The 27842-nt window shown below is 43.9% G+C and overlaps 2 protein-coding genes across 7 annotated transcripts; both read right to left on the reverse strand.

Moving 5' to 3' along the window:
- Positions 1-992: 992 nt before the first annotated feature.
- LOC105191362 (nardilysin) lies at positions 993-7908 on the reverse strand. Its single transcript, XM_011154698.3, has 15 exons — positions 7800-7908; positions 7420-7683; positions 7165-7250; positions 6864-7048; positions 6470-6583; positions 6139-6334; positions 5855-6060; positions 5561-5731; positions 5103-5443; positions 3941-4441; positions 3558-3708; positions 3354-3487; positions 2648-3026; positions 1741-2257; positions 993-1522 (listed from the first exon to the last, which is right to left on the reverse strand). The coding sequence occupies exons 2-15, from the start codon at positions 7680-7682 to the stop codon at positions 1374-1376; spliced, it is 3393 nt and encodes a 1130-aa protein (XP_011153000.1). The 5' UTR covers position 7683; positions 7800-7908; the 3' UTR covers positions 993-1373.
- Positions 7909-10217: 2309 nt separating this feature from the next.
- On the reverse strand, positions 10218-27678 carry LOC105191363 (forkhead box protein A1). Of its 6 annotated transcripts, none has more exons than XM_025306299.1 (10): positions 27559-27678; positions 26701-26851; positions 26112-26234; positions 25821-25990; positions 25588-25721; positions 23411-25384; positions 21021-22356; positions 14627-14867; positions 13233-14066; positions 10218-12941 (listed from the first exon to the last, which is right to left on the reverse strand). In XM_025306299.1, the coding sequence occupies exons 8-10, from the start codon at positions 14857-14859 to the stop codon at positions 12080-12082; spliced, it is 1929 nt and encodes a 642-aa protein (XP_025162084.1). In that variant the 5' UTR covers positions 14860-14867; positions 21021-22356; positions 23411-25384; positions 25588-25721; positions 25821-25990; positions 26112-26234; positions 26701-26851; positions 27559-27678; the 3' UTR covers positions 10218-12079. The 6 variants fall into 6 exon arrangements, with proteins under 6 accessions (XP_025162084.1, XP_025162083.1, XP_025162085.1 ...); XM_025306298.1 differs by lacking the exon at positions 27559-27678 and having other exon boundaries at positions 21021-22027; positions 22108-22356; positions 26701-26847; XM_025306300.1 differs by lacking the exon at positions 27559-27678 and having other exon boundaries at positions 25821-25986; positions 26701-26847.
- Positions 27679-27842: the final 164 nt, after the last annotated feature.

Genomic DNA, 27842 nt, shown 5'->3' on the forward strand with positions numbered 1-27842 from the left:
TCTAAAGTCACATTTAAACTACTTTTAAAAGCGGATACATATTTGGAGAGTAGCAGGTATAATAATTAATATAAATGTAGTGGCAATTCTCTATAATACTACCACAAAGAAAAAAAAAACCAATATATACAATGATGATTATTCGAAGTGTAAAACTGCGAAACGCACTCTTTAATGAATGTTGTAACGATTTAGAGATACTTAAATTGCATTGATATTTGCTGTAAATCTGTCTGTTGGAATGTGTATGCTCTGTACGCTTATCCTACACTGTCTCGCGCGACGTCAAGTATCGCGAGATGCCGGTTTCAAAGTCCCACTTTCGAGTGGAGAGAGAGAGAGAGAAAGAAAGAGAAAGAGAGAGAGAGAGAGAGAGAGCACAGAGCGGAGCGGTCCGATCGGCAGATAAAGTCTTAAGTTTCTTCCTTTTTCTCAAGAGCGTAACTATTTAATCCTTCATTTATATCTTCTATAACGCAACCTCTCACAACACACATACACACGCAGAATTTAGAGTATTTAAGATTCGTAGATTCCTACGTTTTGAGTTTACACGAAGAAAGGAGGGAAGCCTTGCGCGCGACATAATATATATATATGTGTGTATACGGCTTTTTTTGTGAAAAGGCTACGAAACCAATTTGATCGAGTTTTGTAAAAGGAAGCTCTTAGCACCAGAGGGGAGGATAAGAGAGGGAGGGTTCTCGGATATGGTTGGCTGACATTTTCGGAAGTTTAATGATTTATCGAAACGTGTTGTCATGTCTTGAATACAATTAAAAAGAATATGAAAAATTGCAGCGGAGCGAGTTTACTTTACTGAACCTCCCGAGAAGTGTTCTCCTGTTACCGATGTTTATTTGTTTGTTTCTTTGATTTTGCGCTAATGGCGTTCTTACTTACTTGACGCTTCACGCGCAAAGGAGAATAACGTGAGACGCATGAAAATGGTCCCTTTCGATTTCACGTGGAAAACTCAGAACTCACGAGCGTGTCTTTTGAGTAACTTTATTCAAGTTTATCCTATTCGTAGTACTTTATATTTTGACGTCATACAGGTTAATAATGATGTACATATATATATATAACAATACGATAAAGTATATCAATTGCGTGTAAAATTTGCTCGTTTGCTTCTGCAATTTAAAAAATTAACTAAAAGAATATTCACTTCGCGATATGCAAAATGTTCTCGAAAGCATTAATCGCAACGGTAATTTTGGTTTATTGAGAGAGATGAAACGTTTTGGCAGTTAGACCCAAAGGGATACACTTGCAAATGTACACCGCGGTGTCTTCGTTACATTGCACTATCGTTTATTTTACGCGACAGTCGGCGCTGTGAGGACCTAAAAAATAGAGAGGAGTTAGCATTATAATTTATCACATTTCATTGGGAACATAGGAAGCTGTTTCTTGAAGTCTTCTAAATCGTCGATATAATTCTTTCGCTTCTCTTCGCTCATTTGCTCAATTATATATTCCAGAGAGAACTTTGCCATTCTGCGATCCTCAGCATCATCTGCAAGGCAATCGGGTTCCCTTAAATCTCCATTATGCTAAGCCGATAAATGTAATATACGGTCAATCATCACAACGTCACACATGCGTAGGAACTAATTTGACACTAACTTTTCTGCATCACCTCTCTCTTCGATCACAATGAGACGCTGAAAGGGCGCTCGTTTAAGTAGCGCTCTCAGCGTGACATCATGATCGAACATCGTAACTAAGACTCACTAGTGAATTCCATAGATCCCCTTTCTTCAGGTTCAGGACTGACATGGCTGTCGGGAATATTCGCCTTCCCGACCACGTGTATACTCAGTTTCCGGAAGTTGGGTCCGTTCTGCACATGCTGCGCGTACCATGCTCGCAGCGTGTCGACTCCTATGTGCTGCAGCGCATTTAATTCCCTGTGGTATCTATCAAACACGTAGTATTCCGTCTCGATCTCGTTCCAATTCCTGTCAACTTCTTGCTTCAGATGAACATCGACGGAGTGCTTCCTCTTCTTCAGCGTCTCCTTGAACGTGTCCAACTCTTCTTGCGTGGTTTTCTCCAGAGTCTCGGCGAACGACTTCAAGAACTCTTCGATCCGCTCGTCCACGTATTCCGTCGTGTACTTGGTCGCCCGTATAAAAGCTCTGATGTAGAATCCCAAGATCCCGTTGGTGTTTTTGTCTTTGCAGTGAATGTCGTAGCCGAGCTGTTCCTTGGTTCTAAGTTGATGGAACATTGGTTCCTCCATCATTAACTGAAACGAGCGGAGTAAGATGTAGCCGACGCGTAACCACGAGATTCTGCGACCGTTGGATACCGACATGATGACAGAGTTTTCGTAGTTTGCGCTTTCCTCTATTTGTTTCCATAGAATTGCAAATACTTTCGCAGGGTGAAAGTACAATCGATGAATTGAACAATATACCCCATGTTATTTTAAAAACCAAAGAAATCTTGCAAGTCAAACATTCAGTTTTGTTTTTGACACAACCCGAGGTACTCTTCGGTTTAGTGATATTTATATTTTCACTCTGTAAAAGCATTTGCGATTCTAAATAACAAAAAAAAAAAAAAGAAAACAGTACAAACTACGAAAGCTACATTATATCGATATCTAGGATCCTTTCGGCATCGTGATACCCACCAACAGCAAATTGATCATCGCGCTTCCTTCGTCCGACTCAACTCCAAGTTGATAATAATTTGACACTACGGAGTTCACGTCGGTTTCGTTAAAGTTCCGCACTTTGCAGTAGCGCGTACCCACTGGTAATTGCATGATTCTCGGCTGTGGCTTCTTACTGAGCTCTAAAGATTCGCATTGGAACATCCCGACGGGTTCTCGTATCTTCTCAACAACGTCATTCTGCGTCATGTTACCTTGCACCAGGCACTGAATGTAAAGGTGACTCAAGTAGGACTTGACAAACTCCAGAAGATCGCCGAAAGTGACATCCCGTATGGCGGTGTGTTTCTGAATATCCGTGCGGTAGACTTGCATCAATACCGTTAACCTTATAGTGCTGCGAAGAAATACGAGAGAACTTTCTCAAGGAGGTCTCAATGAGTCACCGGTAAAAAGTAACCGGTTTGTAACTTTTTAGAAAAATTATTTAAATTTATAAAACGATGCGTTTTATGCTTTTAATGGACGTTAAATAAAACTAAAAAAAAATATATATATATATCTGTTCTTGCATAATTCTTTCTGAAGAAACCCGTTATCTTGATAGTTCCGACAGAAATCGCATCAATCATTAGTTAGTTCTGGTGTTAATTTATAATCTCTGAGCGATTGTTTTTCGAGAATGTCATAGTTATGCTAATTAATGAACGCTGTGAGACCATACGTGGTGATGTTCTTGGGATCCAGTAGGGAATTGTAGTACTGTGTGGCCAGATACATCTTCATAATTTCGAATAGATCCTTCGTGATGAGATTCGGGAAATCCACCATTCGCTTTACGATCATCATTAGTACAAGCTGCAAAATAAGAACATCATGGTACCACGAAGTCGTGGAACTGTAACTACGAGGTTTTCAACGCACGAACCGGAAGTTTCTCAGTGAAGCCATCCATACGCAATAGAGCACCATGTTCGAGAGTTTCGATATCATAATTATATCCCACCGCTACAGCTGGATATAGATCTTCAATCAGCATTTGGTTCAAAATCATGACATATAGATCCATAAGAACTGAGCTAAAATGTCACCCTCGAGGGTCTTAGATATAATGAAATAGAAATAGGGCAAAGCAAGAGAGAGACAAAGAGAGACAAAGAGAGACAGAGAGAGAGAGAGAGAGAGAGAGAGAGAGATATGGGGGAAGGAAGGAGAGGAAGCAAAAGTTGAAATAGAAATAAGCAAAAATTAAGGTTTACATCAAGGTGCCCAGCATATACAATTATTAATTATTAACTGAACATTACTTACTTTTTTACCGACTTGTATGGCACGTCTGAGATGAAATATAATGACATGTAACAAATAGGTAGACCGAACGTGGGATCCGGTCGATACCATATGTTCAATAACTTGTCGCTGTATACTTTCTCAGGATAGTCAGGTACTTTTTCCGGCAATGACACCATGGAGAAGTCGTTAACGAGGAACATGTTCGGAAGCGGCAAAGAGAAATATGAATACGGCTCGATGGTACTCCAGCGTTTAATACACTCCGGCGATATTTCGGTGTCCGTGTACTTAGTCACGAACCAGGGCTCCAACTTGTCAAACTCCTGCTCGTTGTACATTTTGTTGTAGACGATTATGTTCATGTTATCCGGTGCCAAATAGTCCAGATATTGCTTTATCAGGTCTGCATTATACTCGTAGAGCAGGAAGTTGCCGATTATGTATTCCCGCGGTGGATAATAGAACATGGTCTCAACCATGTCCACCACGTATTCCTCGGCCTCTGTTTCCTCTAAAAATCTGGAGAAGTTCTTTGAGAACTCCTGCTTCTTCACAGCGACCCACTTGAGTTAATAACGCCAGAAGAAGCGAGGAAATACACTCTAAAAATTCTGCAAAATCCGTTGAAATAAATAGGGCATGAAACAGATATACTCACAAAATGACGCTTACAATCTGTACCGCGAGCAGATTTATAAAGTAGTCCAAAAATTTTCCTTTTATTCTCTAACAATCAATAAACTTATTACGACTTACGATTTTTAACATATCTCCCCTCATAATTCAATCACGTTAATTTTACGGTTATTTACTGATCGCGTTGGAGGAAAAGGAAAACGTTTGTATTAGTTCACAGATCTATTCCATCGATTATAAGCATCATTTTATGGATATATTCTTCCACCTCGATGCATTTTTCAAGAACTTTTTACGTGTATTTTCCTCCTTCTATTTTCGCTTCCTTAGGTCATTCTAAACTCCACACACACACACACACACACACACACACACACACACACACACACACACACACACACACGCACGCACGCACGCACGCACGCACGCGCACGCACACACACACACACACACACGCACGCACGCACGCACGCACGCACACACGCACGCACGCACGCACGCACGCACGCACATACACATTCGTTTATTTCTGAGATATCGTTACCTGAAGTTGGTGTTTACAATGTGTTGATTTTCGTCATACAAAATCTTCTGTGGGCCTTCCCTCTTGACCAGATTGATATAAGAAAATACAGCATCAAGTACTTCCTCCAAGTGTTCGTGTCCTTCATCAGTGAGCACGATATTCATATAAAACAAACTGTACAAACAGTTGTCTTCGAATTCTTCTTCATGATCACAAATGATAGCGATACACCATAGTTTCTGGCGCAGATAACTCATCAACGAACCTTGACCGCAATTGCCAAGAACTGTTGTTAAATATTCATCGGGTTTAGTCTTATAGTGTTCAACTATTGAAGGCATCACCCATGTTATTTCAACCTGCAACAGATGACATTTCATTCAGCGTTTTCCACATAAACTCAGGAATACTTTTGCAATATATCTTTCTATCATTTAATTCGTTCTATAATCAAATTCTTATCAAATTCTGCATACACTGCATAAGTCTTTAATTGGTTTGATTTTGTACATCCTTCGGAAAGCCGGAGTATCGAACGACTTGACACCTTTGAATTCGCTAAAATCATCGGCTGGCAACCCATTATTCGGTATATCAGAAAAGTACTCGACCACGTATTCTTCCAGCGTGTCCAACGGTAATTTTCCCTGTAAAGCAACATATAAATCAGTAGTTAAGACAAATAAGATAAATGAAATAAGATAAAATAAATCATGTGTAAATACGGATGGAAAGTTTGCTGCAAATCAAAATGAAGCTGCTCCTCTCACCTGTATAGCTAATTTCATTCTGTGAGCACTATAGTGACGTTCTCTGAACTTGTGCAACTCCTCGTACAATTTATCCTCGCTCACATTGTCGCGCAATGTCGTCATATTGCCCCAACTAAATTTCCTCACCGGATGATTGTCGCAAGCAAAGCTGCTTTGTAACTGTAACTTTTTGTTTGTGTCGCTGGGCAAGGCCATCTGGAATTCTGCGCGAATATGTGTAATGATACGTTGTGGAGAAAAAAAAATTAATAATGTCGCGATTGTTTCAGTGTACAACGTACCGCTTTCCACAGCTTCTCGCTCGCGTGTGATTGAGTCCCTTTTCATCAGTGGGTTGATGAAGAATTGAGCAAAACGATCGAGGGCGGGTTTCAAGTTATCCTTTTGTATACAGAAATTAAATGTTGTCAGCTCGAGTCCAGTTACCCCATTAGAGTGTCCCCCATATTTGCTAACATAGGCATCAAAGTCATTTTCCTACAAAATAAAGCAAAATAGAGAACAAATCATTATGTTTGCAATAAACACAGTATTATATATTCTAAATATTGTTTAGAATTATAGAACAATCTTTAAAACTGTTACTCGCAGCAACAGCTTGAAGCGTAATACCTTTGGATACTTTTGCGATCCCATGAAGATCATATGCTCTAAAAAATGCGCCAAGCCTTGTATTTCCGGTGGGTCACTGAAAGTACCTACTCCTACAGACATTGCACATGCCACCTATTTGGAAAAAAGACATACCTGTATAAAATAATATATTACAAATGTCAATAAATAAATGTTTCATTTATTCATGCATTTGAAAGCACTTCCCATAAACATTCTACTTCAAAATAGTCTTTCATTCACAAAAAGTATATCTTTTTATAAATGTTTACTTAGGTATTGGCAATGTTAAAGAAATATGTAATCATACTATTGTTATTAATATATGGTAAGTTATGTCAAGAGAAATTTACACAAGATATAGTATGACATGTGAAATCTGTTATATTGATACCATCCTATCTCCCGTCTTGTTTCCTCTAGGTAATACATCATCTTCAGATTCGTCTTCATCAGATTCCTCATCTTCATCAAAGCTTCCTTCATCATCTTCATCTTCAAATTCATCATCCTCATCTTCAGATTCATCCTCCATATCTGTATCACTTTGATCATCTTTGGACATATGTGCACTAGTTGCTATATCAAATAATAAATCACAAGCGTTATATCTTGAAATTGTGTATCTCACACAATTGTATATCACACTTTGTGTACAAACACTAATTGTACATATCTGTCTGAGATGTACTCACCTTTCTCCTTATCTTCATCTTGTTGAGCGCCTGATTTCATGTCAGATATTAGCACAGCTATCAAACCATTTTGCAGTTTGATAACCCTAAAGTTAATATCAAATATCAGTACTAGTGCGTGTGAAATATCAGTAATACCAAATATTAAAATAAAGCTCGCAGCTGTGCATTTATTACACACGAAGCTACACATGTAAAATGAGAAGGAAGCTACGATACAGCAGATACAGGTGTTATGCCGAAACCTAACCTAACCTGTACTCTTTTTTGTCATTCTCCGACTTAATGGGAGTCTCCAGGTACTCGACTCGACGATGCTCGTTACTGTCGTTCATCATCCGTCGTTGTTCCTCCATTGCTCCTCCGTGGATTTCGTATGCTCCGACGTTGAGATTAGGATTAAGCGGCGGCGGCTGATCATTCGGATTCGAATACGGCGGAGAACTCGCGGAAGCGGCACCCTGTTCAGTCATTTCCCGTTCGTTCACGGGTGTTTTCCGTATGTATTTTTTCACCATTCTGTTCAGCAAATATATAATTTTACGCGTGCCTATCGTAACGGTAACGGCCCCGTTACGGGAACAACCGCTAAAGAATAAACGCTAAAGACCATACGTCACCCATACCCTGCGTACCTTGCTTAGCAGGAGTAAAGCCCCTTGCACAATGCCAGGCAACAGCAATAAGAATAAAAAAAGATCAATCACAATAGATTATACTTGTAATAGTCGATTATGATTGGTCTATTTTTATTCTTATTGTTTCCTGGCATTGTGCAAGGGCCTTAAGCCAGCGGCACACGGTGCTTATTTTCGTGTTGGATTGCTTGCTGGATGAAAATACTGCGTTCTGATTGGTGCATTTTCATCCATCTTCGGAAATGTCTCGCTTGCTACACTCGCTTGCGCGCGCGCACTTGCGCGTTCATGCGCTATAAAGGTCATTCTACAATACGTGTCGTAAGTTGTAAGTCGTAAGAATTGGCGAATCACAGTCAATTATTAGAAAAATAATCGGCTATAATTGGTCAGTTCTTACGACTTACAACTTACGACACGTATTATAGAATGACCTTTATAGCTGCGTTTCAATGGCTGCATTCGACAGACTCAACAGTTGGACATTACTAGATTTTCCATTGAATCTCGCTTCTGATTGGTCAATACTTCTGAGTCTATGAAGAATCTAAAAGAATGCTCCAATCACAGACAATAATCACTAAGCGCTCTCTGATCACTTTGTTCTACTGAACGCGGCCATTGTTCCTAATGCCAGTACTGAAAATAAAATGGTTTGCGTGACGTATATCACAGATTTTCAGTGCTAGCAGTGAATGTCGGAACGCAGCCAATTTGCAGGCGAAAAACTACCGATAGCCCCAGGCAGAACAGAAAATCATGATGACATGAAAATGACGTCAAAATGAAAAGGAAAACTCATTTTTTATCATGATTCAATCATTTTCTCGTCATTTTGATGTCATCATGATTTTCTGTTATACCTGGAGCATTATTATCAATAGATATCTATCGATAGTTTATTTCAAGTTATCACGATAATTCTCAAAAACTTTTTCCCTTCACAATCGCAATATTTTAAAGTAACAGCTTGTGTGACGTAATACTTCGAATCGTTTGATCAGCAATTAATAAATTAATTTCCCTTGCTTGGATTAACAAGTGAATCTGGTTTAAAAAGATTTGTATTTACAAATGTCCGAAATAAGCGAATGGAGGAATGGAGGCCACACAAGCTGAACTTTTAGGTTAATATAGTCATAGATTTTCTGCCTTCTCCAAGTATTTGCATCAAAGTATACTTTTTATGGCGTTTCCGAATAACAATGGCGGGCGAACTTCACATTCGAAGTAGTACTTATCAACGACAAACCGGGCGGCCTTTTACTTTTAGTCTGTTCTGTTCTTTTTAGCTGCACTGTTTAACTGGTGCAACAAGTTGGAGTGAGAAAAAATATAGTTATCTCACTTTAACTTACTGCACCGGTTCATCAGTGCAGCTGTCAAGAACAGACCACTTATCCTGAAGAATAGTCGATATTCCATCGGCCAACGAGCTGTAACTTCGAGTCCACTTTCACTTGAATTTTTATATCGAAAAATTATTTTTATACAAAATTAAATAAACGCATTTTACAAAAGGGATCCTTAAGTTTTCTTTATATATTCCTTAACGATTGTCATACGTCATCAGTTCGTTCATCCTGATGGATGATCGAAACTGAATGGACGCCTTTCGATTCAATATGAAACAATTCGATGAGGTCATCGTCCATATGCAAATTAAAAAATAAAAGTTTCGCACTTTCAGGCGACAGACGATTCTGATTCGTGTAAAAATTTTCCTTTGCATGCTCGACATGAAATGTCATAAAAGATTTTCATATTATTAACGGAGAGATACTCATTCTTTAGTCTCGTAACATAAAAACAATTAATTAAACTTTGTATCGGATAGTAAAGGATTAAGAACTAGAAACTTAAATTTGCGGAATACTTGTCTATAACCATTTTAACATTATTCTTTATCCTAAGTTATAGCTCATTGAATTTTAATTACGTGCGTTCAAGAATATCCTTCGACTTTGTGAGCCATGCTTTCGGCTCGCAGTTATGCAACGGACGAGCGAAACCTGTTAATAAATTAATAATTTATAGAGAGAAACGCAGGAGGAGAATGACAATGCTTGAAGCGAGATACGTCTATCGACGTTTTATTACCGAAAATCGCGATCATTGCACGTATACAATTGCCTTTATACTTTATGTATTAATGTGTTGCGCGTCTACATACGTACGTGACAATTTGTCAGCATCGATCATGTACAAATATTACAAACAGGTACAAAATCTACATTGCTAGAGTTAAATATTGTTTCACGCGACTTTCGGTGTCGCCTATACTCGCTCGTCAATTATTCAAATGCAAAACTTAGAAGAGCTTGAGCTTGGTCTCTGGAGCTCTCACCGCGCGAATTAATTCGTTCGCCGCTTCTTCAGATGGGGGTGAGTATTCTTCTTCGTTTTCTCTCTCTCTCTCTCTCTCTCTCTCTCTCTCTCTCTCTCTCTCTCTTACGCTCAGTCATTTTTATCCTCTATGCTATTTTGTCGTCTATTCTTTCTAAACTCTCGCCAAGAATCTTTTTGCGAAATTTTCGGCCGAGATTTGCATCGTGTAATTATTATCGTGGACTCGTCGCCAACGTTTCACCGTATTCCTATCTTTGGCCACTCTTGGCAGTGACAAGTTGCGAGATTCGTATGTTCGTTTAACGTTTAATTCATTCTCACTCGTCAGGCTCGATGAAGTCGATGAAATTATTCAAACTCCACCAAACGGCGCACATTACACGCCGTTGACTCGATATCGCGCGGTAGCAATATAAAAATTCCTGCAGGTCACATGCTAGTCACATAAATAAAAAATCTGTACAAAGCACACGTGTCCGTTTGAACTGATTTACACTAGTTTGCAGAAGCACTTATGGATCTATGGATTTATCGACGATTCACCAGGTACGTAGGTATGTCAATCAGTTTACAGATATTGTTCGCTATGTAGCTCGCGAATTCTGTCTCGCACGTGTTTCATCATATTACCGAGCATCACACACTTTATGGGAGAGCTACGTTTATTAAAAAAATATTATACTATATACGACAGTATGTACAAGTCAATACTGTGTGTACTGTATTTACAGCGATATTAAATAATATTTCAACTTAAATCTCCCGCATGTAAGTCTGGTCCCGCGTCGTCAAAGTAGTCTTTGTACTAAAAAGATAAAAAATCTGAAAAGCGATTGGCCATACACGCTCGTCGCCTGATAGTAGAAAAGCTAGTCAAGCCCTTGAAAGGCGTATCAAATTCGTACGAAATCATCGTGTGTTCGTATGTGCTTGCTTTCAGAATCACTTCTCAGAATTTTTAACAGCTGAGACATGTAAAGAACCAAGTTACGCATTATGAAGCTTTAAAACTTTACGAGCTATTTCTTGCATCAGGGACTTGCAAAATATTTCTCGGATCCTTCATGGTTTTACTAGCTCGAAAGATATTCTAACCTGACCTGAAAACGTATGAAGAATGGTAGAAACTGGCATAGTGACGGCACACAGGTACTTTAATTAACCGTGACGTGTGCTGTCTCCTTGTTATCGAAGTAAAAGAGATACAAGTGAAAATTCGACGAATTTTTGCAAGCCTCCGATACTTCAATTATGATATAAAAAAAATTATGATATAAATATAATAATATGTACGTTTGTGCCTACGGACATATTGCTTGTATCACTCTTATACGTATATGTATAAATATAAATATAAATGCAGCTGAATGTATATCAAGCATTATTGCAAGGTATTCAGCTATTTTCATTAAAATATAGGACATTGCTTATATATGTATGTACACGTGTGTGCGTGCACGTATATACAGGCACACATGCAAAGTACAAAGGAAATATGTACACTATATATGTACTTTAAAATAATCAATCTATAAAAAAGATTAAGTCTCAAAAAATTACAAAAATATATAATATGCACAGAGTGTCCCACCGCTTCTTCGTCAATTGTAACAATTATACTATCGTCATAATATTTAGGGCTCAAGGGTATCTGCTATTGTGAGATATACCGTAGCCGAGCGCGCGGAATTCCTATCCATGGCCGATTGCTTATCTCTTCAAACGCTATCAAACGCTTTCCCATGAATGAAAAAAGAAACTTTAGCCTCGACTTTAGTTTTCGACTGAGTACTGAGACCCTGGTCTCAGAGTTTCTTCGGGAATGTGCCATTGACGAACGCAGTTCGCCGGTGAGCAGTGAGACAGACTGTGGGGTGTAATCTACATTACGCTATTGTACAAATATATTTCATTGATATAATGATGATTTAAAGCAAAGATTTATCGATATTTAAGATGACGTATTGGGGAGCTGTCGTTACGGGTTGTGAGGTGAGCGCTCCGAGTGGTCCGGCTTGTAGCCTGGACGGTCCGGCTTGCGGTCCGGATGGAGAACCGGACGGTCTCACCGCGATTCTTCGGCGGACCGTGTTCTCTTGAACCTGCAAGACGACCGGAGCGTTCTGCACTGGTTCAGAGTTACTCATTCTCCTTCTTTTCTGAATCGGCGACACTTCATGCAGATGTAAGTGCACCTGGTGCGGCAAGCTCGTCGCATGAACCTGTCCGTAGACCTCGATTTGGTTGGCGTTGCCATTCTCCTCCTCGTGACTTTCGTCCTGGTGGCCGTGGTCTGCCAGAGGATACTGCGCCTCAACGTGCTCCTGCGCCATAGCTTCTGCTTCTTCTTCCTCGTGCAAAAGACTCTGCTGTCCCTCGGCCTCGAGAGTCACGGAGGGCACGGATTCCATAGAGTTCTCGTCGCTACTGCCGTCTTCGTCGTTCTCCATGTAATTCTCTTCCTCTATGTACTCCATGTTCGGGTTGCCAACCACGAACTTCATCTCGCCGCGTTCCAGCCGTTCCAACATGTGTGGCTCAGACATGGATAGCGTGACGCCCGCTGGGTCCTTCTTCGAACGGCTCTTCATGGTTTCGACCAGCTTCTTGGTCTTGTCGGGAGCGTATCTCCACAGGCCCCCTTTCTTTTGGGTACTGTTTTTCGGCTCGCCGTCACCATCATCGTCATCATCGTCATCGACCTTCTCGAATCTATTGTTCAATGAAAGATTGTGCCTTACCGAGTTCTTCCACCCCGCAGGCGCAGTCCTGAAGTAAGGAAAATGGTAGCTGCAAAAGGATAAAAAGCTATTGAGCTCTACATACATTTGATTACGCTACATATTTAGAGACAAACCAAGAGATGTAATAACACGTAATAACAGCGTCTAGCAATTCTACGTCTTGAGAATTTGATCTAAATTACATTCTTGTTAATTACATTCTTGTTGAGAATATAATTAAGATCAGCTTAACAGCAGTCAACTTGACTCGCCATAGTAGTCGTTTTATGTTCAATGGAAGTTAACAATAAAAATAATAACGTAATGATCGCAAGAGACAAAGGTACTGCGCGCGTACCATATAAAACTGTAGATGTCGCAGACCCGCAGAGCTCCCCGGTAGCTATTCTTCAAGGCCAACATGATGAGGACCGAGTAAGAATAAGGAGGTTTCGGATACTGGGACGACGCTTCGTTCTCGCATATCGCCTGCTGCGACGGTTGATACGGTGGGATTATCATCGGCGGCTCCCGTTTTTTCCTCCTGTCCCGTTTGATGCGATACACCGCGTGTTCTGGCGACTGGCTCGATTCCGACTGCGACAGCCTCATGAGCTTGATCGGCGACACCATGAGAGACGAGACTGAGGAAGCGTCCACGTCAACGTCCGCGACGTTGATGGGCGACGACAACGGCGTTTGGAAGTCCGAAGGTGTGAGCAATGCTGTGTCCTCCTGTCCTTCGTTCTCGTGCTTTACTTGTCTCTGCTCGTTCTCCTCCTTCACCTCCAGCTTCAGCTCTTCCTTCTTCAGCCTCTCCTCTTCCTCCTCTTTGCCTTCCTTCAGCTCCTCCTCCGTCAACCTGCCGTTTACCACATCGCAATCTTCATCTTCGTTTTCCTTGCTCTCTTTTTCGTCAGCCTTGCTTGTGTCGATTGGCTCGGTTTTTATTACTAGCTCATCTTCCGACATGGGCTCGTCTTTTATTACGGATTTATCACTATCCTGATTCTCGACGCTGTCCCCGACCTGGATCTTCTCCTCCGTTGCGTTTCCTGTCGTTTGTACTTCCTTGTACGATGGCGCGATGGGCAGTGTGAGCGGTATCACCTCGTTCGGATTCAACAGAGGCAGTGCGTCGCTGTCGCTGAGATCATGCTGATCCATGATCTGACTACGTTGATCCATGTTCCTGCAAGAGGGATGAAGTATGAGTTTCCGTGAATATACGGCTGTACGCGCGAGGTGACAGTGAGAAGAGGCAATTTAGACAAAAAGAAGCAACGAAACTTACCAGGTTATTTGTTTGAAATATTTCACAAGTTTATATATCTGTAAATCCATCGTGCAAGCATTTATCACAAGTATTGGCTTTACTCAGAATACACTACAGAGCTAGTGTGCCAGTGAGTTTAGTATTTCCATCAAAAATATTAAGTTGAGACAAAAGTTAGATTTGCTGCTTATATAGAGTAGTGTAGAAGATAATGAACCTCTTTGAAATTCATGCTGAATATTTGAATGTGAATTTGAGACTACTATCAAGCAAATATTCTTTATTGAAGCTTTATTGGAACTGGTACCCTTGAAGGAGGGAGACCGAATAATAATTTTCCTCAGCGGTAGAATGTGTTTCTCTGTGTGAAAAAAAAAAAAGAAAAAGAAAAGAAAAACAGTCGCAAATTTTCGAGCTGATCGCGATTCTCTGCTGACGCACGTCCCGTCACAAACTTCACAAACGAGGAGGTTTACCCGTTGGAACTATCGTTGAGCTCGCCGGGTTCATCTCTCGGTAGAGACTGCAACGAGTAGAGCAGTGTATCGAGATCGGGAGGATTATCCACTTCCGTGCTCAAGTAACGTCGCAGGTCCCATATTTCGTCAAGGTTGAAAAACTGGCTGTCATTTTTCAAGTGTCGGAAGATATCTATGTTCACCATCTTCGTCGGCCTGATATCGGCCAGGCTGCTCTCAGCGTACAACATTCAGTAGACTGCAAAGAGAAGGAAAGGATACACTTGAGATGTGAAGAACCAACGCGACAGACAATATGCCGCGAGCGAATATAGCTCTGAATTGCGAAACTAGAATTGTAAAAAGACTTTACATATGATTGTAATATCAAATCGTCCTCACTCTCGGCGACTTTGTCGAGTCTTCATTAGTCTGACCGTTTCGCGCTCTTGCGTTACATTACCGTATTTAAATTAATTCAATAGCGACGATGAGCAGACACGATAAAGAAGCAGACAAGAATAAAGAACGCGTGGTGGTAAAATGCGTGCGGGATTTCCGAAACAAGAGAATTACCATTTGAGTGGCGCCCGCTTCTCGCACGCTTATTCTCCGGTTCGTCGTTTTCATTTCATACGCGATATGCGAAGGGAGATCGGGAGAACGCGGTCGCACGTGTTATTATTGCGCTCGCGAGTAGTCATTGCGGAGTAGACGCGCTAATAATGCAGCGAGGAACGGAGACAGGGGAAGAATGCAGAGAAACGGTTGGAAAGAATCGACGAGAGAATGAATTGCCCATGACTCCGTTTTAATTGTCGCCCAACGGTACGGTCATCATCATCATCATCATCATCATTATCATCATCATCATCATTGTGTTCGGACCAAGTATCCGACTTTTCTCTTCATCGGCTCAAGCAAGGTCCAAGCAAGGTACGTACGGTCGGACCTCACAAGTAAACGTCAGACGTTGATTTGTTTCCAATTTTTTATAGTTATTTTTTATGTCAAAATATAAAGAAATCTGTTATCATTTGTAGGTTAAATTAATTTTTTCAATTTTTTCGAAATTTCTTAAGTTCTTTGTTCATTTCTTGTACCAGATTTTTACCAGATTTTGACCAGATTTAAAAAATGAGCTTGTTTGCTGGAGTGAGCCGAAAGATTACCCAACGAATGTAGCGTAAAACTGAACGCTGTTTCAACAATGACATCAGCTACAGTCTGTAAAGTAAGAGCGTGTACGGCATAAATGGCAGTTGGCTTCAAATATTGTCCAAGTTTTTTTTTAGCCGTATTGTGAGGCATATCTCAAGCACAAGCTTCGAGGAAAAAAAGTGTGCGCTTTGAAGCAGCTGACACGACAAATTCGTCTCATTTGGAGGTCTTTACCGAACGAATACGCAGTCAACTTAGTGGAAAGTATGTCTCGGAGATGCCAGGCAATTATCAATGCCGGTGGTGACTGGACTCATTATTAACGGTATAGCGTTTTTCTTCTCATGGAGTACAACAAATCCATGTACTTAGAAATCATCAAAAATAAATTTTTCTACACATTAACCCGTACACGCTCTTACTTTACAGACTGTATATTAGATCCGCCATTTTGAATTTTACAAAATGGTTCTGATTCATAATCGGCGACGTGTGTGTGTGCAAGTTTCAACAAATCAGATACATATATTTTTAAGAAATATTGTTTTAAATATGTCTAAAATAGTGTACCTGCGCCGAACTTGAAAAACTTCGAAAAAATTAATTTAACCTGTAAATAACAACAGATTCCTTCATATTTTGACATAAAAAGTAATTATAAAAAATTGGAAACAAATCGGCGTCTGACGTTCCCCGAGAGAGGTTTACTTGGCAGCCGTTGTCAGCGGCAAAGGGGCGAGGGGGCACGAGGGGGCGCGAGCGTGGCGCGGAAAATCGCGAGATAAGATCATGGTTCGATCGATCGCGCGCGCGCGGATCCGGAAACGAAAGTCGCTTCTTCCCCGCGACAGACAGCAGCGGCCGCCGGCCCCTGCGAGATGACAATGCCGACGACTCCGAAAATTCCCACGCTATCTCACAGCAGTTGTTATCAGCTTGTTGCGTTATATCGTGAGCGCTACGCTGATGCACTTCGCTCGGCAAGGCCAACAGATCCCGCGTGCGCACGCGAGAGTGTGGGTGTGTGGGTGCGCGTGACCTCGCGTGCACGCGTGCGGCGTACAACGAGGATCTTGAACCCACAACCGGCTTGTGGGTGTGACTGACTCATAGTACTATAGTCGATTTACTATACGCGCGTGCTCGTAGTACTCTCTTCTCGCCCTCCTCCTGTTTTCTCTCTCTCTCTCTCTCTCTCTCTCTCTCTCTCTCTCTCTCTCTCTCTCTTTCTCGTAGGACGTTTTTGTTTTTTCTTCTCTTTCTCCCTTTCACGCTTTCCCGCTCCTTCTCCTCCTCCTCCTGACTGACTCGCCGTTCAACCTTTCCTCTCAGCCTCTCATCGTGCCGTTTCTCGGATCGAGAAGCGAGAGACCCCGGCATCGGACACACGACCGACCGGTTACGCGGCTCTACGCGCGTACTCGCCTAGATATGGCGACGTAGCTCGTCGTTTCATCGTCTCCTAGCAGAGCGCTCTTGAGCATCCCTTTCCACTCCTTGCGCAATTACGGCTCGTTTTCCGCGATACCTTGAATGCGAGGAATTTTGTCTTGGGGCCATTGATGAACGGCCGTCCGACGTAGATAAGTCAATCTCTATCTCTTTCTCTCTCGCTCGCGAGATAGATTAAAAAGGCAAACGACGAAGAGGAGGAGGAGGAGGAGGAGGAGGAGGAGGAAACAGAGACGGCTGCGGGGAGGGGGAGAGAAAGGAAGGCGCTCGGTTTGAGCTCGGCGCAGGAAAAAGGGAGGAAACGTATACTGGAGCGCATTGTGCTCGGTCGCCGTGCGGAGGAGGGAGCGAGAGACCGAGACGAGAGTCTTAGAGACCGAGAGGCAGACTTGAAAAACAGACGAAAATGAAGCGACCGCAGGGCCCAAGGTTGTTGCAAGCCGAGGTCCGCGGGTGAAGGATCAACGCGCGCGTCTCTTAATGCCGCTCTCGATTGCTTCGCTCCTCCCTTTATGCTTCTCTCTATAGGGTGTTCCGTCGGGCGAGCCGTCGCATCTCGCTGAGTCCGCAAATTCGTCGGACAATTTCCAAATCGACTCCCATCCCTCCTCTCTCTCTCTCTCTCTCTCTGCTGAACTCGCTACCGAGTAGTCGCATGCGTTCGTCCCAGGTACTCAAAAGTGGAATTTGTCAGCCTTCGACAGGTGCCAACATCGTCGGGGTCGTCGTCTATTAAGGGTCGCTGACTCCGACGGACGCGGCATCCTCAGCCGCGGATAGAGCTATTCCGGGTCGACCGAGTTCTCTCCTCCGCATAATTGGAGAGCTGAATCGAGCTGAAGCGCACGGCGCGCGCTTCGGTGCGCCGGAAAGCGCAGAGGTCGAGATAACGAATACAGAACGTCGTCGTCGTCGTCGTCGACGACGAAGACGGAGCGCGTGTACGTGTGTGTGCTCTCCCGTTCTCGGTCGCGCTCGCTAATTTTACACACTTTCCGTAGTAACTGCTTCGCGTTGATATACCCGGCGAATTATTACATCATTGACACGGCCAAGCGAATAATTCGCTGGCGTTACAACAATCGAGCAAGGAGGATTTCCCTTTCACCGTGCTTTCGAGACTATGCGAGCGCGAGCGCGCGCGCGCGCGGCTCACTTCGGGGCCTCGGACTGCTCTCGCAACTTAGAGACGAGCCATGCAAATCGCGCGTCCTGGCGCTCGAGAACGCAAACGCGCGGACGTTATGATGACCGATCGAGAGATATCCGCGCAAGGATATTCTCGTTGCGCGGTTCTAAATTTTGCAAGATTTCAAATGTTGCTCCTTCAGTTCATCTTGGGCTGGAGAATCTTACTCACTCAAAGCGACTACAAAATGGCGGTATTTCAGGCGGACGTTGAGGCTTCAGCTGAACGAACATTTCACTCGATCGGAGTAAATACGTAGATTCCTCTATCGGTGGAGTGCATCAGATTCCGATGGAAAGTATTCACCCGACGATTCAGAGCGAAGGAGCATTCTCGAACTCGAGCAAATTCGGTGGTCTAGACTCTGCTTTTGCAGTGAAGTTTTAGTCCAAGGAATGTAACGATGTGCTGCGGTAAAACCGATCGCACTCTAAATTCGCGGGAGCGGATGCGATCGAGGCACATGGCGCGTAAGATCTTCATCATCACATCAGGACATGGCGTCCTCCTCATTCGGATCCATTTGCAAATGATCTGGTCAAGATTCAAATCCTCGAGCGCGCATCGACACACAGAATATATATTCCTCCGTCGAAAGGGATATTTCCGTCAGGGCCGACCCCGGGCCCTTCGCGACCACAAGCCAGCCCTGAATGCTGCGCATTTTGTCGGTGTCTGAAACACCTGACGGAACGTTGGACGGCAATGCACGATACAACTGATAAATAGGGGGATGCACGGATACCATAGAGAAAGAGGAGGAGGCGGAGGAGGAGGAGGAGGAAGAGGCGCGGTGGTAGTGGTGGAAGACACATGCGGCGCAATTTGGAATGCGAGCGCGTATCCACGCATCAAGCGACCGACACGCGAAGGGATTGTCTTTGTGGTCTGCCAAACGAAACGAGCCGGGTTGAGGCGTGTTTAATCGCCTCTGCGCGATGTACGATGAAAATAGAAAAATCGTGCCCGGCGAGAAGGTAAAAGAGAAAGAAAAATGAAATGAAACACAAAGTACGCTTCACCGAGCGGACAGACGAGGTAGTTCTCGTGAAAATGCAGAAAATAGATGTGCATAGATAAAGAGAGCGGGAGGAAGAGAGAGAGAGAGAGAGAGAGAGAGAGAGAGAGAGAGAGAGAGAGAGAGAGAGAGAGAGAGAGAGAGAGAGAGAGAACATCGATAATTCATTTATCGGATTTCAGGGAAGCGGAATAAATGGTTAATCGAGCGACGGAAATAAAAGACAGAGTGTCGGTCAAGTCTGGCGGCAGTTATATTGATACTTTATGCTTCGTTATTCATGAACGGCGACGAGAACGCAGAGAATACGAAGTGCCGAAAAATATGCCGTTCGGAAGAAATTCTGACAGCGAGAGAGAGAGAGAGAGAGAGAGAGAGAGAGAGAGAGAGAGAGAGAGAGAGAGAGAGAGAGAGAGAAAGAGAAAAAACGGGACATAAAGGGAGGAAAAATTCAGTTAGAAAATCATTTCAGCGGGAACAAAACGGGCCCAGAGTCAGCCGGCGATCAGTCGCCGCCATGGCGATCTCGCGTGAGCATGGCCACGACTTCTTTGTGATCGCGCTCCGACTGGGAAACCGGTTTCATTCGCGGTGGCGGTAGACTTCTCTCTCTCTCTCTCTCTCGCTCGCTCTCTCACTCTCTTTCTCTCTCTTCCTGCCGCCCCTTTTGCCGTGTGTGAAGCGAACCGAATGTGAATTGCCCGTCCCGATAAATGGAACTTTGTCGACGAGCGTGCCAACACACGAGAAACCGATCGTCCGCACGCTGCTGCTCATTTGCTATTGCCGATAGTAATCAGCGCGCGATAAAAATGAGCGAACGCGAGAGAAAATCTGCCGCAATAAATATCTAACTTTCCAGCGATTAACGGAGTTATAATATCGAGTGTGTGTGTGTGTGTGTGTGTGTGTGTGTGTGTACATATATATGTACGCTCGCGTCGCCGCTTTACCAAAAATGAAAGCGCAGCTGAAACGAAAACGCGCGCGGGCTCCTCTCCCCCTCTCGCTCGACAGTTTACATGTATAGAGACAAACGTCCCCTTCTCCGTCGCCCCGCTATCGATTCGTATATTCCACCCTGTGCGTGCGTAATCGCAGCCTCCAGTCCGGATCTTGCGATGGACCGACCGTAGATACAGAACCCCCGTGCCCCTCCTGCCCGTACTTTTCGCCGAGTATCGATCTGATACGCTCTCCCCTCGTTCCGCCAGCTCTCCCTGTCCTTCACCCTCGTATCCTTCCTCCCCTTCGAACGGCATTTGCTGGCTGCAAGAGTGTTGCACCCTGGGTTTGTCAGGGCGGCACCCTAACCCCCTCTTCATTGGGTTCTCGTTTGAAAACTCACCGGGCTCTATCTCTATCTCTCTTTCTCCCCTCTGTCTCTGTCTCTCTCGCATCACCCCTTATCCAGCGCAGACCGCTCGTTAACCCTTAATACCACCGCTCGCCGGTGGTACTATCGCTGCTACGCTTTACGAAGAGAAAGAGTTTTATACGTTGCACATGGATGGTAAACGTATGAATCTCCTTCATCAGCATGATTCGACTTTTCCACCAAAATATTAATTCGACAATCTGAAGGCTCTTACTCTCTCATCCAGAGATTTTCCCTAACGGTCGTCTACGCTCTCTGTGCATCGTGTATAATTGTCCGATAATTTGCACGCCGATCGGACTATTTCTATCTTCATCCCGGGATCCTCGTCGGGAGGCGAGCATATCACGCTGCTAAAATCGTCGCGATTTCGTTCGCTGTCTTTCGCGCACTTTACTTTCTAATCCGCCGGAACCAATTGTCGCGGACTTTGTCCGGGCGTTATTTCCCAGAATCGGACCGATTCGATATCGATACTCGGCCGCTTATGTGGAACCGTTGTGGTACGCAATGATGTCTCTGTACGCACACCTCGGCGTGTGTATGCGTATGTCATCGCACGCACGTGGTCGCGCGGAATTGGCGCGAAAAAGTTTCGCCGTCGCGCGTTACACCGTCGTCGTCGTAGGACGACGACGATCACGCATGCCTCGCGTCTACATGCCATAACGGCGGTCGAGTCTAAAAAGAAAAGAAAGAGAAAAACAAAGATGACGAGAGAGCTGACAAAGTATGGCGAGAAGTATGACACGTATGAGACAATTGTGACATGTAGGAAAAAAGATTGAGAGATACCGTTATGAGAGAATTCGGAATCGCCGACAAGAGGGACTGTTTCCTGCCGGAGCTCGTTCCTGAGCTCCTATTACTTGAATGTTAATAAATTTTGCGTGCGATTATACAGTAATGTCCGTCGAATGAATTCTTCGACGAGTCATCGGGAGAGAATTCATGCGTTCGCGATTCTCCTCCTTCGCGACAAGGATGCGAATCCGCCGCTGCAAAGCACGGTTTATCACCGGCTTAATGCACCGGTATGCTTCGGCCCTTTCATTAATATGTAACGCGTTCTCTCTTGCTTTTGTCACCTGGCTGGTGGCAAGCACAGCACAGCGTTGCGCGATGTGTTTTGATTAGGGCTACGGCGTGCTAATATTGATTTGGCGAGCTTATCGTCGACCGAGCGATGCGCGCCTTCTCCTATTTGCGCTACGCCACGAGCTGCGGTGCACAAAAAGAACAACGGTTTATCTCTTCTCTCTCTTAATTCATAACTGTATGACCTGTGTAAAAAGACGTACCTGCCGCAACGAGAGATAATCGAGACTACCGTAATTTTCTTTTCTCTTCTCTCTTTTCGACTACGCACCGCGCGCGCATCACGTTCTTTCGCAGCTAATCGCGGCTTTCTTTGCCGTTCTTCTCTCGTCCTTCTTACTGTCCCGGACACTTTTATCCAGTCTCTTTCCTCTCGAGATTCGACTAATCGACGTGTAACGCTCGGATAACTCCAAGAGTCCGACTCAAACGTATCGATCAGCGGGAAACGTCTGGTGATGGATAAATATAGCAGTTAAGAAGTTCCGGGAAATTTTCACATGAACACATCGATAGCACGAAATCCTTCGGAAAACGTGTTCCCGAGAAACGCTCTTCCTCCTCTCTATCACTCACGCGTATTATATTATGACACTTGCAATTGATTTTTTATTGCCAACTCATTGAATGACACAAATTCATTCGCTTATGCGCAAGAGGCATACTTAAAGATACTCCACAGCAAATGCGTAATAAATTCCTCCCTCCCTATCTTACACCAAAAAACAAAAACATACATAAACTCTTTCTCTCTCGCTCGTTCGCTCTCACTCACATGCCCTTTCACTCACTCTTCCCGCCGAAACTTACGCGGTGCCGTAACTCCCACGCCCGTACGACCCGTTCATTCACGCCGACTAGACACAAGGGAGACAGCCTGTTTATACTCTCGAGCCGGTACACATTTTCTTTCTTTCGATGCGATTCGCGTGCAATCGTGTAAAAAAAAAAAAAAAAAAAAAAAAAAAAGAAAAAAACGACACTCATCCGACGATACGTCGCGGAAACAGCCGCGAATCGACCGAAAATATCAACACGCGCGGCAATATGAGTTAGTCGTGAGAAAACGTCAAGTTGTGACAGAAAGGTAGACAGCGCGTATCTCTCTCTTTCTCACGATTTGTCAAAACCGAGCTCGCGTCTACTCGCAACGAGGTATTGAGAGGCGAGAGGGAATGAAGAACGATGAAGAGATTCGGTGATGGTCCGTTCATCCAACCATCCGTACGTCCGTCCACCCGTCTCGCTCCGATATACGGTCGGCTCTCTTGACAGATGGAGAGACCATGAGACAGACGGAGAAAGAAAGAGAACTTACATATATATATATACACACACATCACGCTCGCTCTCGCTCTCACTCACACGCGCACACACACACAGACACGGACGGAGAGCGCGCTCGCGCCGGCGAATGAGCGATCGGACGAACGTTCCACACGACGGACGAACACTTTTTTCGCGGGCGATTTTACGCGAAGCCGCGCCGACTGTGCCGGACCTTACCGTGTTTTCGACGCTCGAGCTGAAACACCGTGCACCTTCGCCGCCGCCACTTTCACACTCATACATTTACGAGCGGTAGGCGCGATTTTCGACAGCGACCATGTATAAACCGACACCGAGACACGGGGCCCCCTTTACGGAACTGAAGCACAACGTTGACACGAGCAGCAGCCCCGTGGAACAAAGACCACGCACGATTTCAAATCTCGCGGCGCCGATTGGCTGGGCGCGGTCACGTGGCCGCACAGCAGGCGCTCTATTCGCCGGCCGTGGGCAGGGGTGTGAGGACGTTTTGAACGATGCGCCGCAATGCACATGGCTGACAAGGAATCGGACAATTTTCTCACGGTGCTCTCGGAGGCGTAGCACCGCGGCTGCCGATCGCGCCGACCGCACCGACGCGATCGTTCATCGCGGCCGCGCCCGGAACGTTTCCTAAGGAGCCAGCACAAGATCCGCGAGTCGCGACAATTGACAGCGAAACTCACACCCTAACCCCCCTACTCGGGGGAAAATGGCCGAACCCAAACACAACACAGCGCGCACGAGAGAAGTCACTCGCTGTAGCGGTGCGTGCCGTTGTATCTTGACAGATCGCGCGGTCCAAAAGCGGCGCGCGACTTCTCCGCGACGCGCGAACGCCCGAACGGCCGTGATTTTCGGCGCGGAAACGACCGGGAACGTTCGCCGAGCCGCGAAACAGAAACGAACACGACGGGCGAGTCCATCACACCACTACGGAGGGGAGTCGGGTAGCACACCGCGTTAAGAATGAACTACAATACGCGCGATAATGGCGGGAAGCACGCGCACACACACACACACATACATGTAGGCACACACTCGTACCACATACATACGTGGCGCACTAGGGTTTATTGACTTCGGTCTCAGGTAAACGTATACCGCACTTGTCACGTAGCACTCTTCCAGTCGTGCTCTTTCCCTGTGAAGCTAACTTTGCATGAAACGTTGCCTCTTTCTCTGCAATTTTCTTCTAGCATCAGCAGCCTCTGTGCCTGGTGAAAACTTGCGCTTCGTCGTAATCTTTGGTTCGCCGTTGAAATTAACAGCCAAGCCTCTTCGTTGATAGCTCTTGTACAAATAGAGTATTTGTCTTGTACATTTTGCACCGTTGATCTTGGAAGATTCTCTCCAAGCATGTTTCGAAGATGCTGTTGGTATACTCTAAGTATATCACACTTCAAAGACAATTACATGCTATTGTTTAATAAGTTTCATCTTACACTTGGCAGCAGTTACCTTTAGATCATCTTTCTTTGTATGAGCTGTGATTATTTGCTTTAGTCTTATTCATGTATATTCATTTGTAGCATTGCTTCTTTGTACATTTTGTATTGAAAAGTTCAAATCATTATTCTCCACACTAAGGGCGATGATTTTTTTGAAGTTTATATTGTTGTCCTATGTCCACATCATCTTCTGTGTATGTATCCTTGTTTCGATCATTTATTCCTTTGCAATAATGTAATATTCTTAGAATATTACATGTTAGAAACTTTTTCTTCCTCTTCATTGTGAGTATATTTTGATATTCTCTTACTGATATTAATTTATTAGTAGATATTGAGTTGACAGAATTGCATATAATTGTTTCCTTCATGTTACATCCTTCAGTGGTATATAGCCTCTTGAGAAACAACAAATTTCCAACAATATTAAAATCTTGAAATTATATAGCTTTGGTATTCTAATATGAAGGGGATAAATCGACTTGCTTCATGAAATTGCAATTGCTCAATGCAGAGGCACTTTTGATAATAAGCATATCATTCATATGCTTGAAAAATAAACCAGAATTAATTGTTGACAGCTTCTTCTTGGTACTTTTGAATTAACACGATATTGGTACAGAACATATTCGGACATCTGCATTATACGCCGCATAGGATTTTGTTTCTCTCCTTTCACTCAATAGTTCAATGGTAAAATGTTCCAAGATAGAATGCTCATCTGCAAAATAAAAATTGTCCTTTACAATAAAACAAAAATTAATATAATACTAACAGTATATACTATAAATTATTACTTATTAGGAACATATTTATCAATTTGGTACATTAATTGTTAAATTACTCATCAAATAAGCATTTATGTAACATTTTAACCAAGAAACAAATCTGAGGTAAGATATATAAAAACGTTTTGATGCTTACCAAATGTCAAATATTTGCACAAACTAAGCATTTTATGGACCAAAATTTATAATTGGACATCTAGATATATGAAATCTACCGAGATTGATGATAGCCATGACATCTTTGTGTACAACATTAACATGTGTACTAACCTGCAAAGGGCATAAAAAGATTAGAAAACTGCAGTCAAAGTATAATTAGATGTTCTAAACAGTGAAAAAATTTGTAAAATACTTTAATGCAGTACTTACACTAATTTTTGCAAGATTCTTGTTGTGTGCATTCAATAAACATTCATCGCTCAATTTGAGTCTGCTAATTATATTTGGATATTGCACTCTTATGTACTTTGTCTCCCAGGAACATGAACGTTGCTCTGCTAATCCATACGAGTGCCGACCAGTAGATATTCCCATTCTGTCTAGATCAATTAATAAATTTTTAATTTTCTCAATTGATAACAACTAATCTGTCATGCATAAACAGTATTGAAATATATGCTCGCAGTATTCTTGTTAATATTAAAAAGTGCACTCATGTACCTGTGCAATATCCGTATGAGTGTTGAGAAGAATCAACAATTTTGTCTGTTCTATTTTTATCCATATGAGGTACACAGTTGTGTTTCTCAGAATGATTCGTCATATGCCTATATCAGTATCAATCTGAAATGAAAGAGATAATAAGTAGAGATTATATTATATATGCAAACAACATTTTCAAGTGTTATTTAATAAGACACTAATGAGATCATTTTACTATTCCAACATTAGCTGATAAATAGCGACAATTTGTTAAAGGGAACTTAGGCCATTTAGGACCAGCGACTCTATTTCAGGACCCCAGAAGAACATCACATGTAATGATGAAATTGTAGATGGCTTTACTCGATCAGTTCTGTATCGCGTAGCGAGCAAGCATGAGCAAAAACTCAGCTTTACTGCCAAAAAATAAGTGTCCTATAAATTACCAAGCCCAAAATGTTCATGAATGGCATCACCACAGAGAACCCGCACAAACTGCCACTCTTTTTCGCGAAAGAAACCTCGACGATTCACGATCTAACGTCGCGCTACCATCGATCAAACAAACGAAATTAACTGGAAATTTGCGACGAAAGCGAGATATTACCGAGTTTCCTCAATCTGGGTCACACAGCATCGAGCTTCTTCGTCCCTCGGCCGCAGCATCGTCGCGGCGATCTGGTCCGGGCAAACACCTCAAAAGCGATCCGGTCGACATCGCGAACGGTCGGTCGTCGGGGTCAGCCAAGTAGCTGCGACTGCACGACGGAAAAGAATAGAAATAGAAATTGATATAACAGCACAGGGAGCGCAGGGTGGGGCATGCAATGGCTGGGTAGCGTCACCGACGCTATCTCCATTTCGTCGCTTCGAGAGCGTTCTCTCGCGCGGCCAGCGTCCTCGCGTTATCGATAGCGCGCGTAACGAGCATCCGTTGAAACGACCGGCGCTTCATTGTCCCGTGTCATTCTTTCGTCGCATTCTCGGCGAATGACGCTAACGAATGTTACATTCCGCTCTCACAGCACGGGAACTTTTCAAATCGCCGCGACCGCCCCGGAATTCCAGTTCCGGCGAGCGACGACGACGTGGTCGGAAAATGCTCCTGATTTCACCGTCGTCTAAGTAACGAGCCGTGCGGCAATTTATCTAACGAGGAAACGCGTCGCTGAGCGATCCATTCCGCGAACACGGTCGGCGTGGTTTCGCTCTTCTGTCGCGCGCGTTACCAACTCGCTTTCTCTCTCTCTCTCTCTCTCTCTCTCTCTCTCTCTCTCTCTCTCTCTCTCTCGCGCTCTGTGCCTCCAACTCCCCTCCCGCCTCTGCACTGCCTCCCTCCTCGATCGCTACCTCTCTTTCTCTCTCGCTACTCTCTCCCTCTTTCTCGTTATCTTATCGTTCAAAGGCATTTCCAGTCCGAATCGCGGCCGTATTGTCTCGACTCGATAATTGAAAAATAACGGACCGCGTTCTCGGCGTGGCGTTCGCGCGGCCACGGGCGAACCGCGAAGCGAGATATGCAAATCACACGGCCTGCGAAATTCGCTCCGCAGCAGGCGTCGTTGATACCCTCCCAGGCCAGCCGCGCGCACGCCAGGTATCCTCGGCACCGGTTGCATTACGACGCTCGGGGACCTTCGCGAGCGCGTTACAACGTGGAATAATCGATAAGGAATGGGTGATTTTGCGCCGTTCGATTGACAGTCGCGACGCACCGCGAACGCGAACGCGTGAGAGAAGCACGTCCGG

The sequence above is a fragment of the Harpegnathos saltator genome, unplaced genomic scaffold, assembly GCF_003227715.2.
Source record: "Harpegnathos saltator strain DR-91 unplaced genomic scaffold, Hsal_v8.6 scaffold774, whole genome shotgun sequence".
In the NCBI taxonomy this organism is placed as follows: domain Eukaryota; kingdom Metazoa; phylum Arthropoda; class Insecta; order Hymenoptera; family Formicidae; genus Harpegnathos; species Harpegnathos saltator.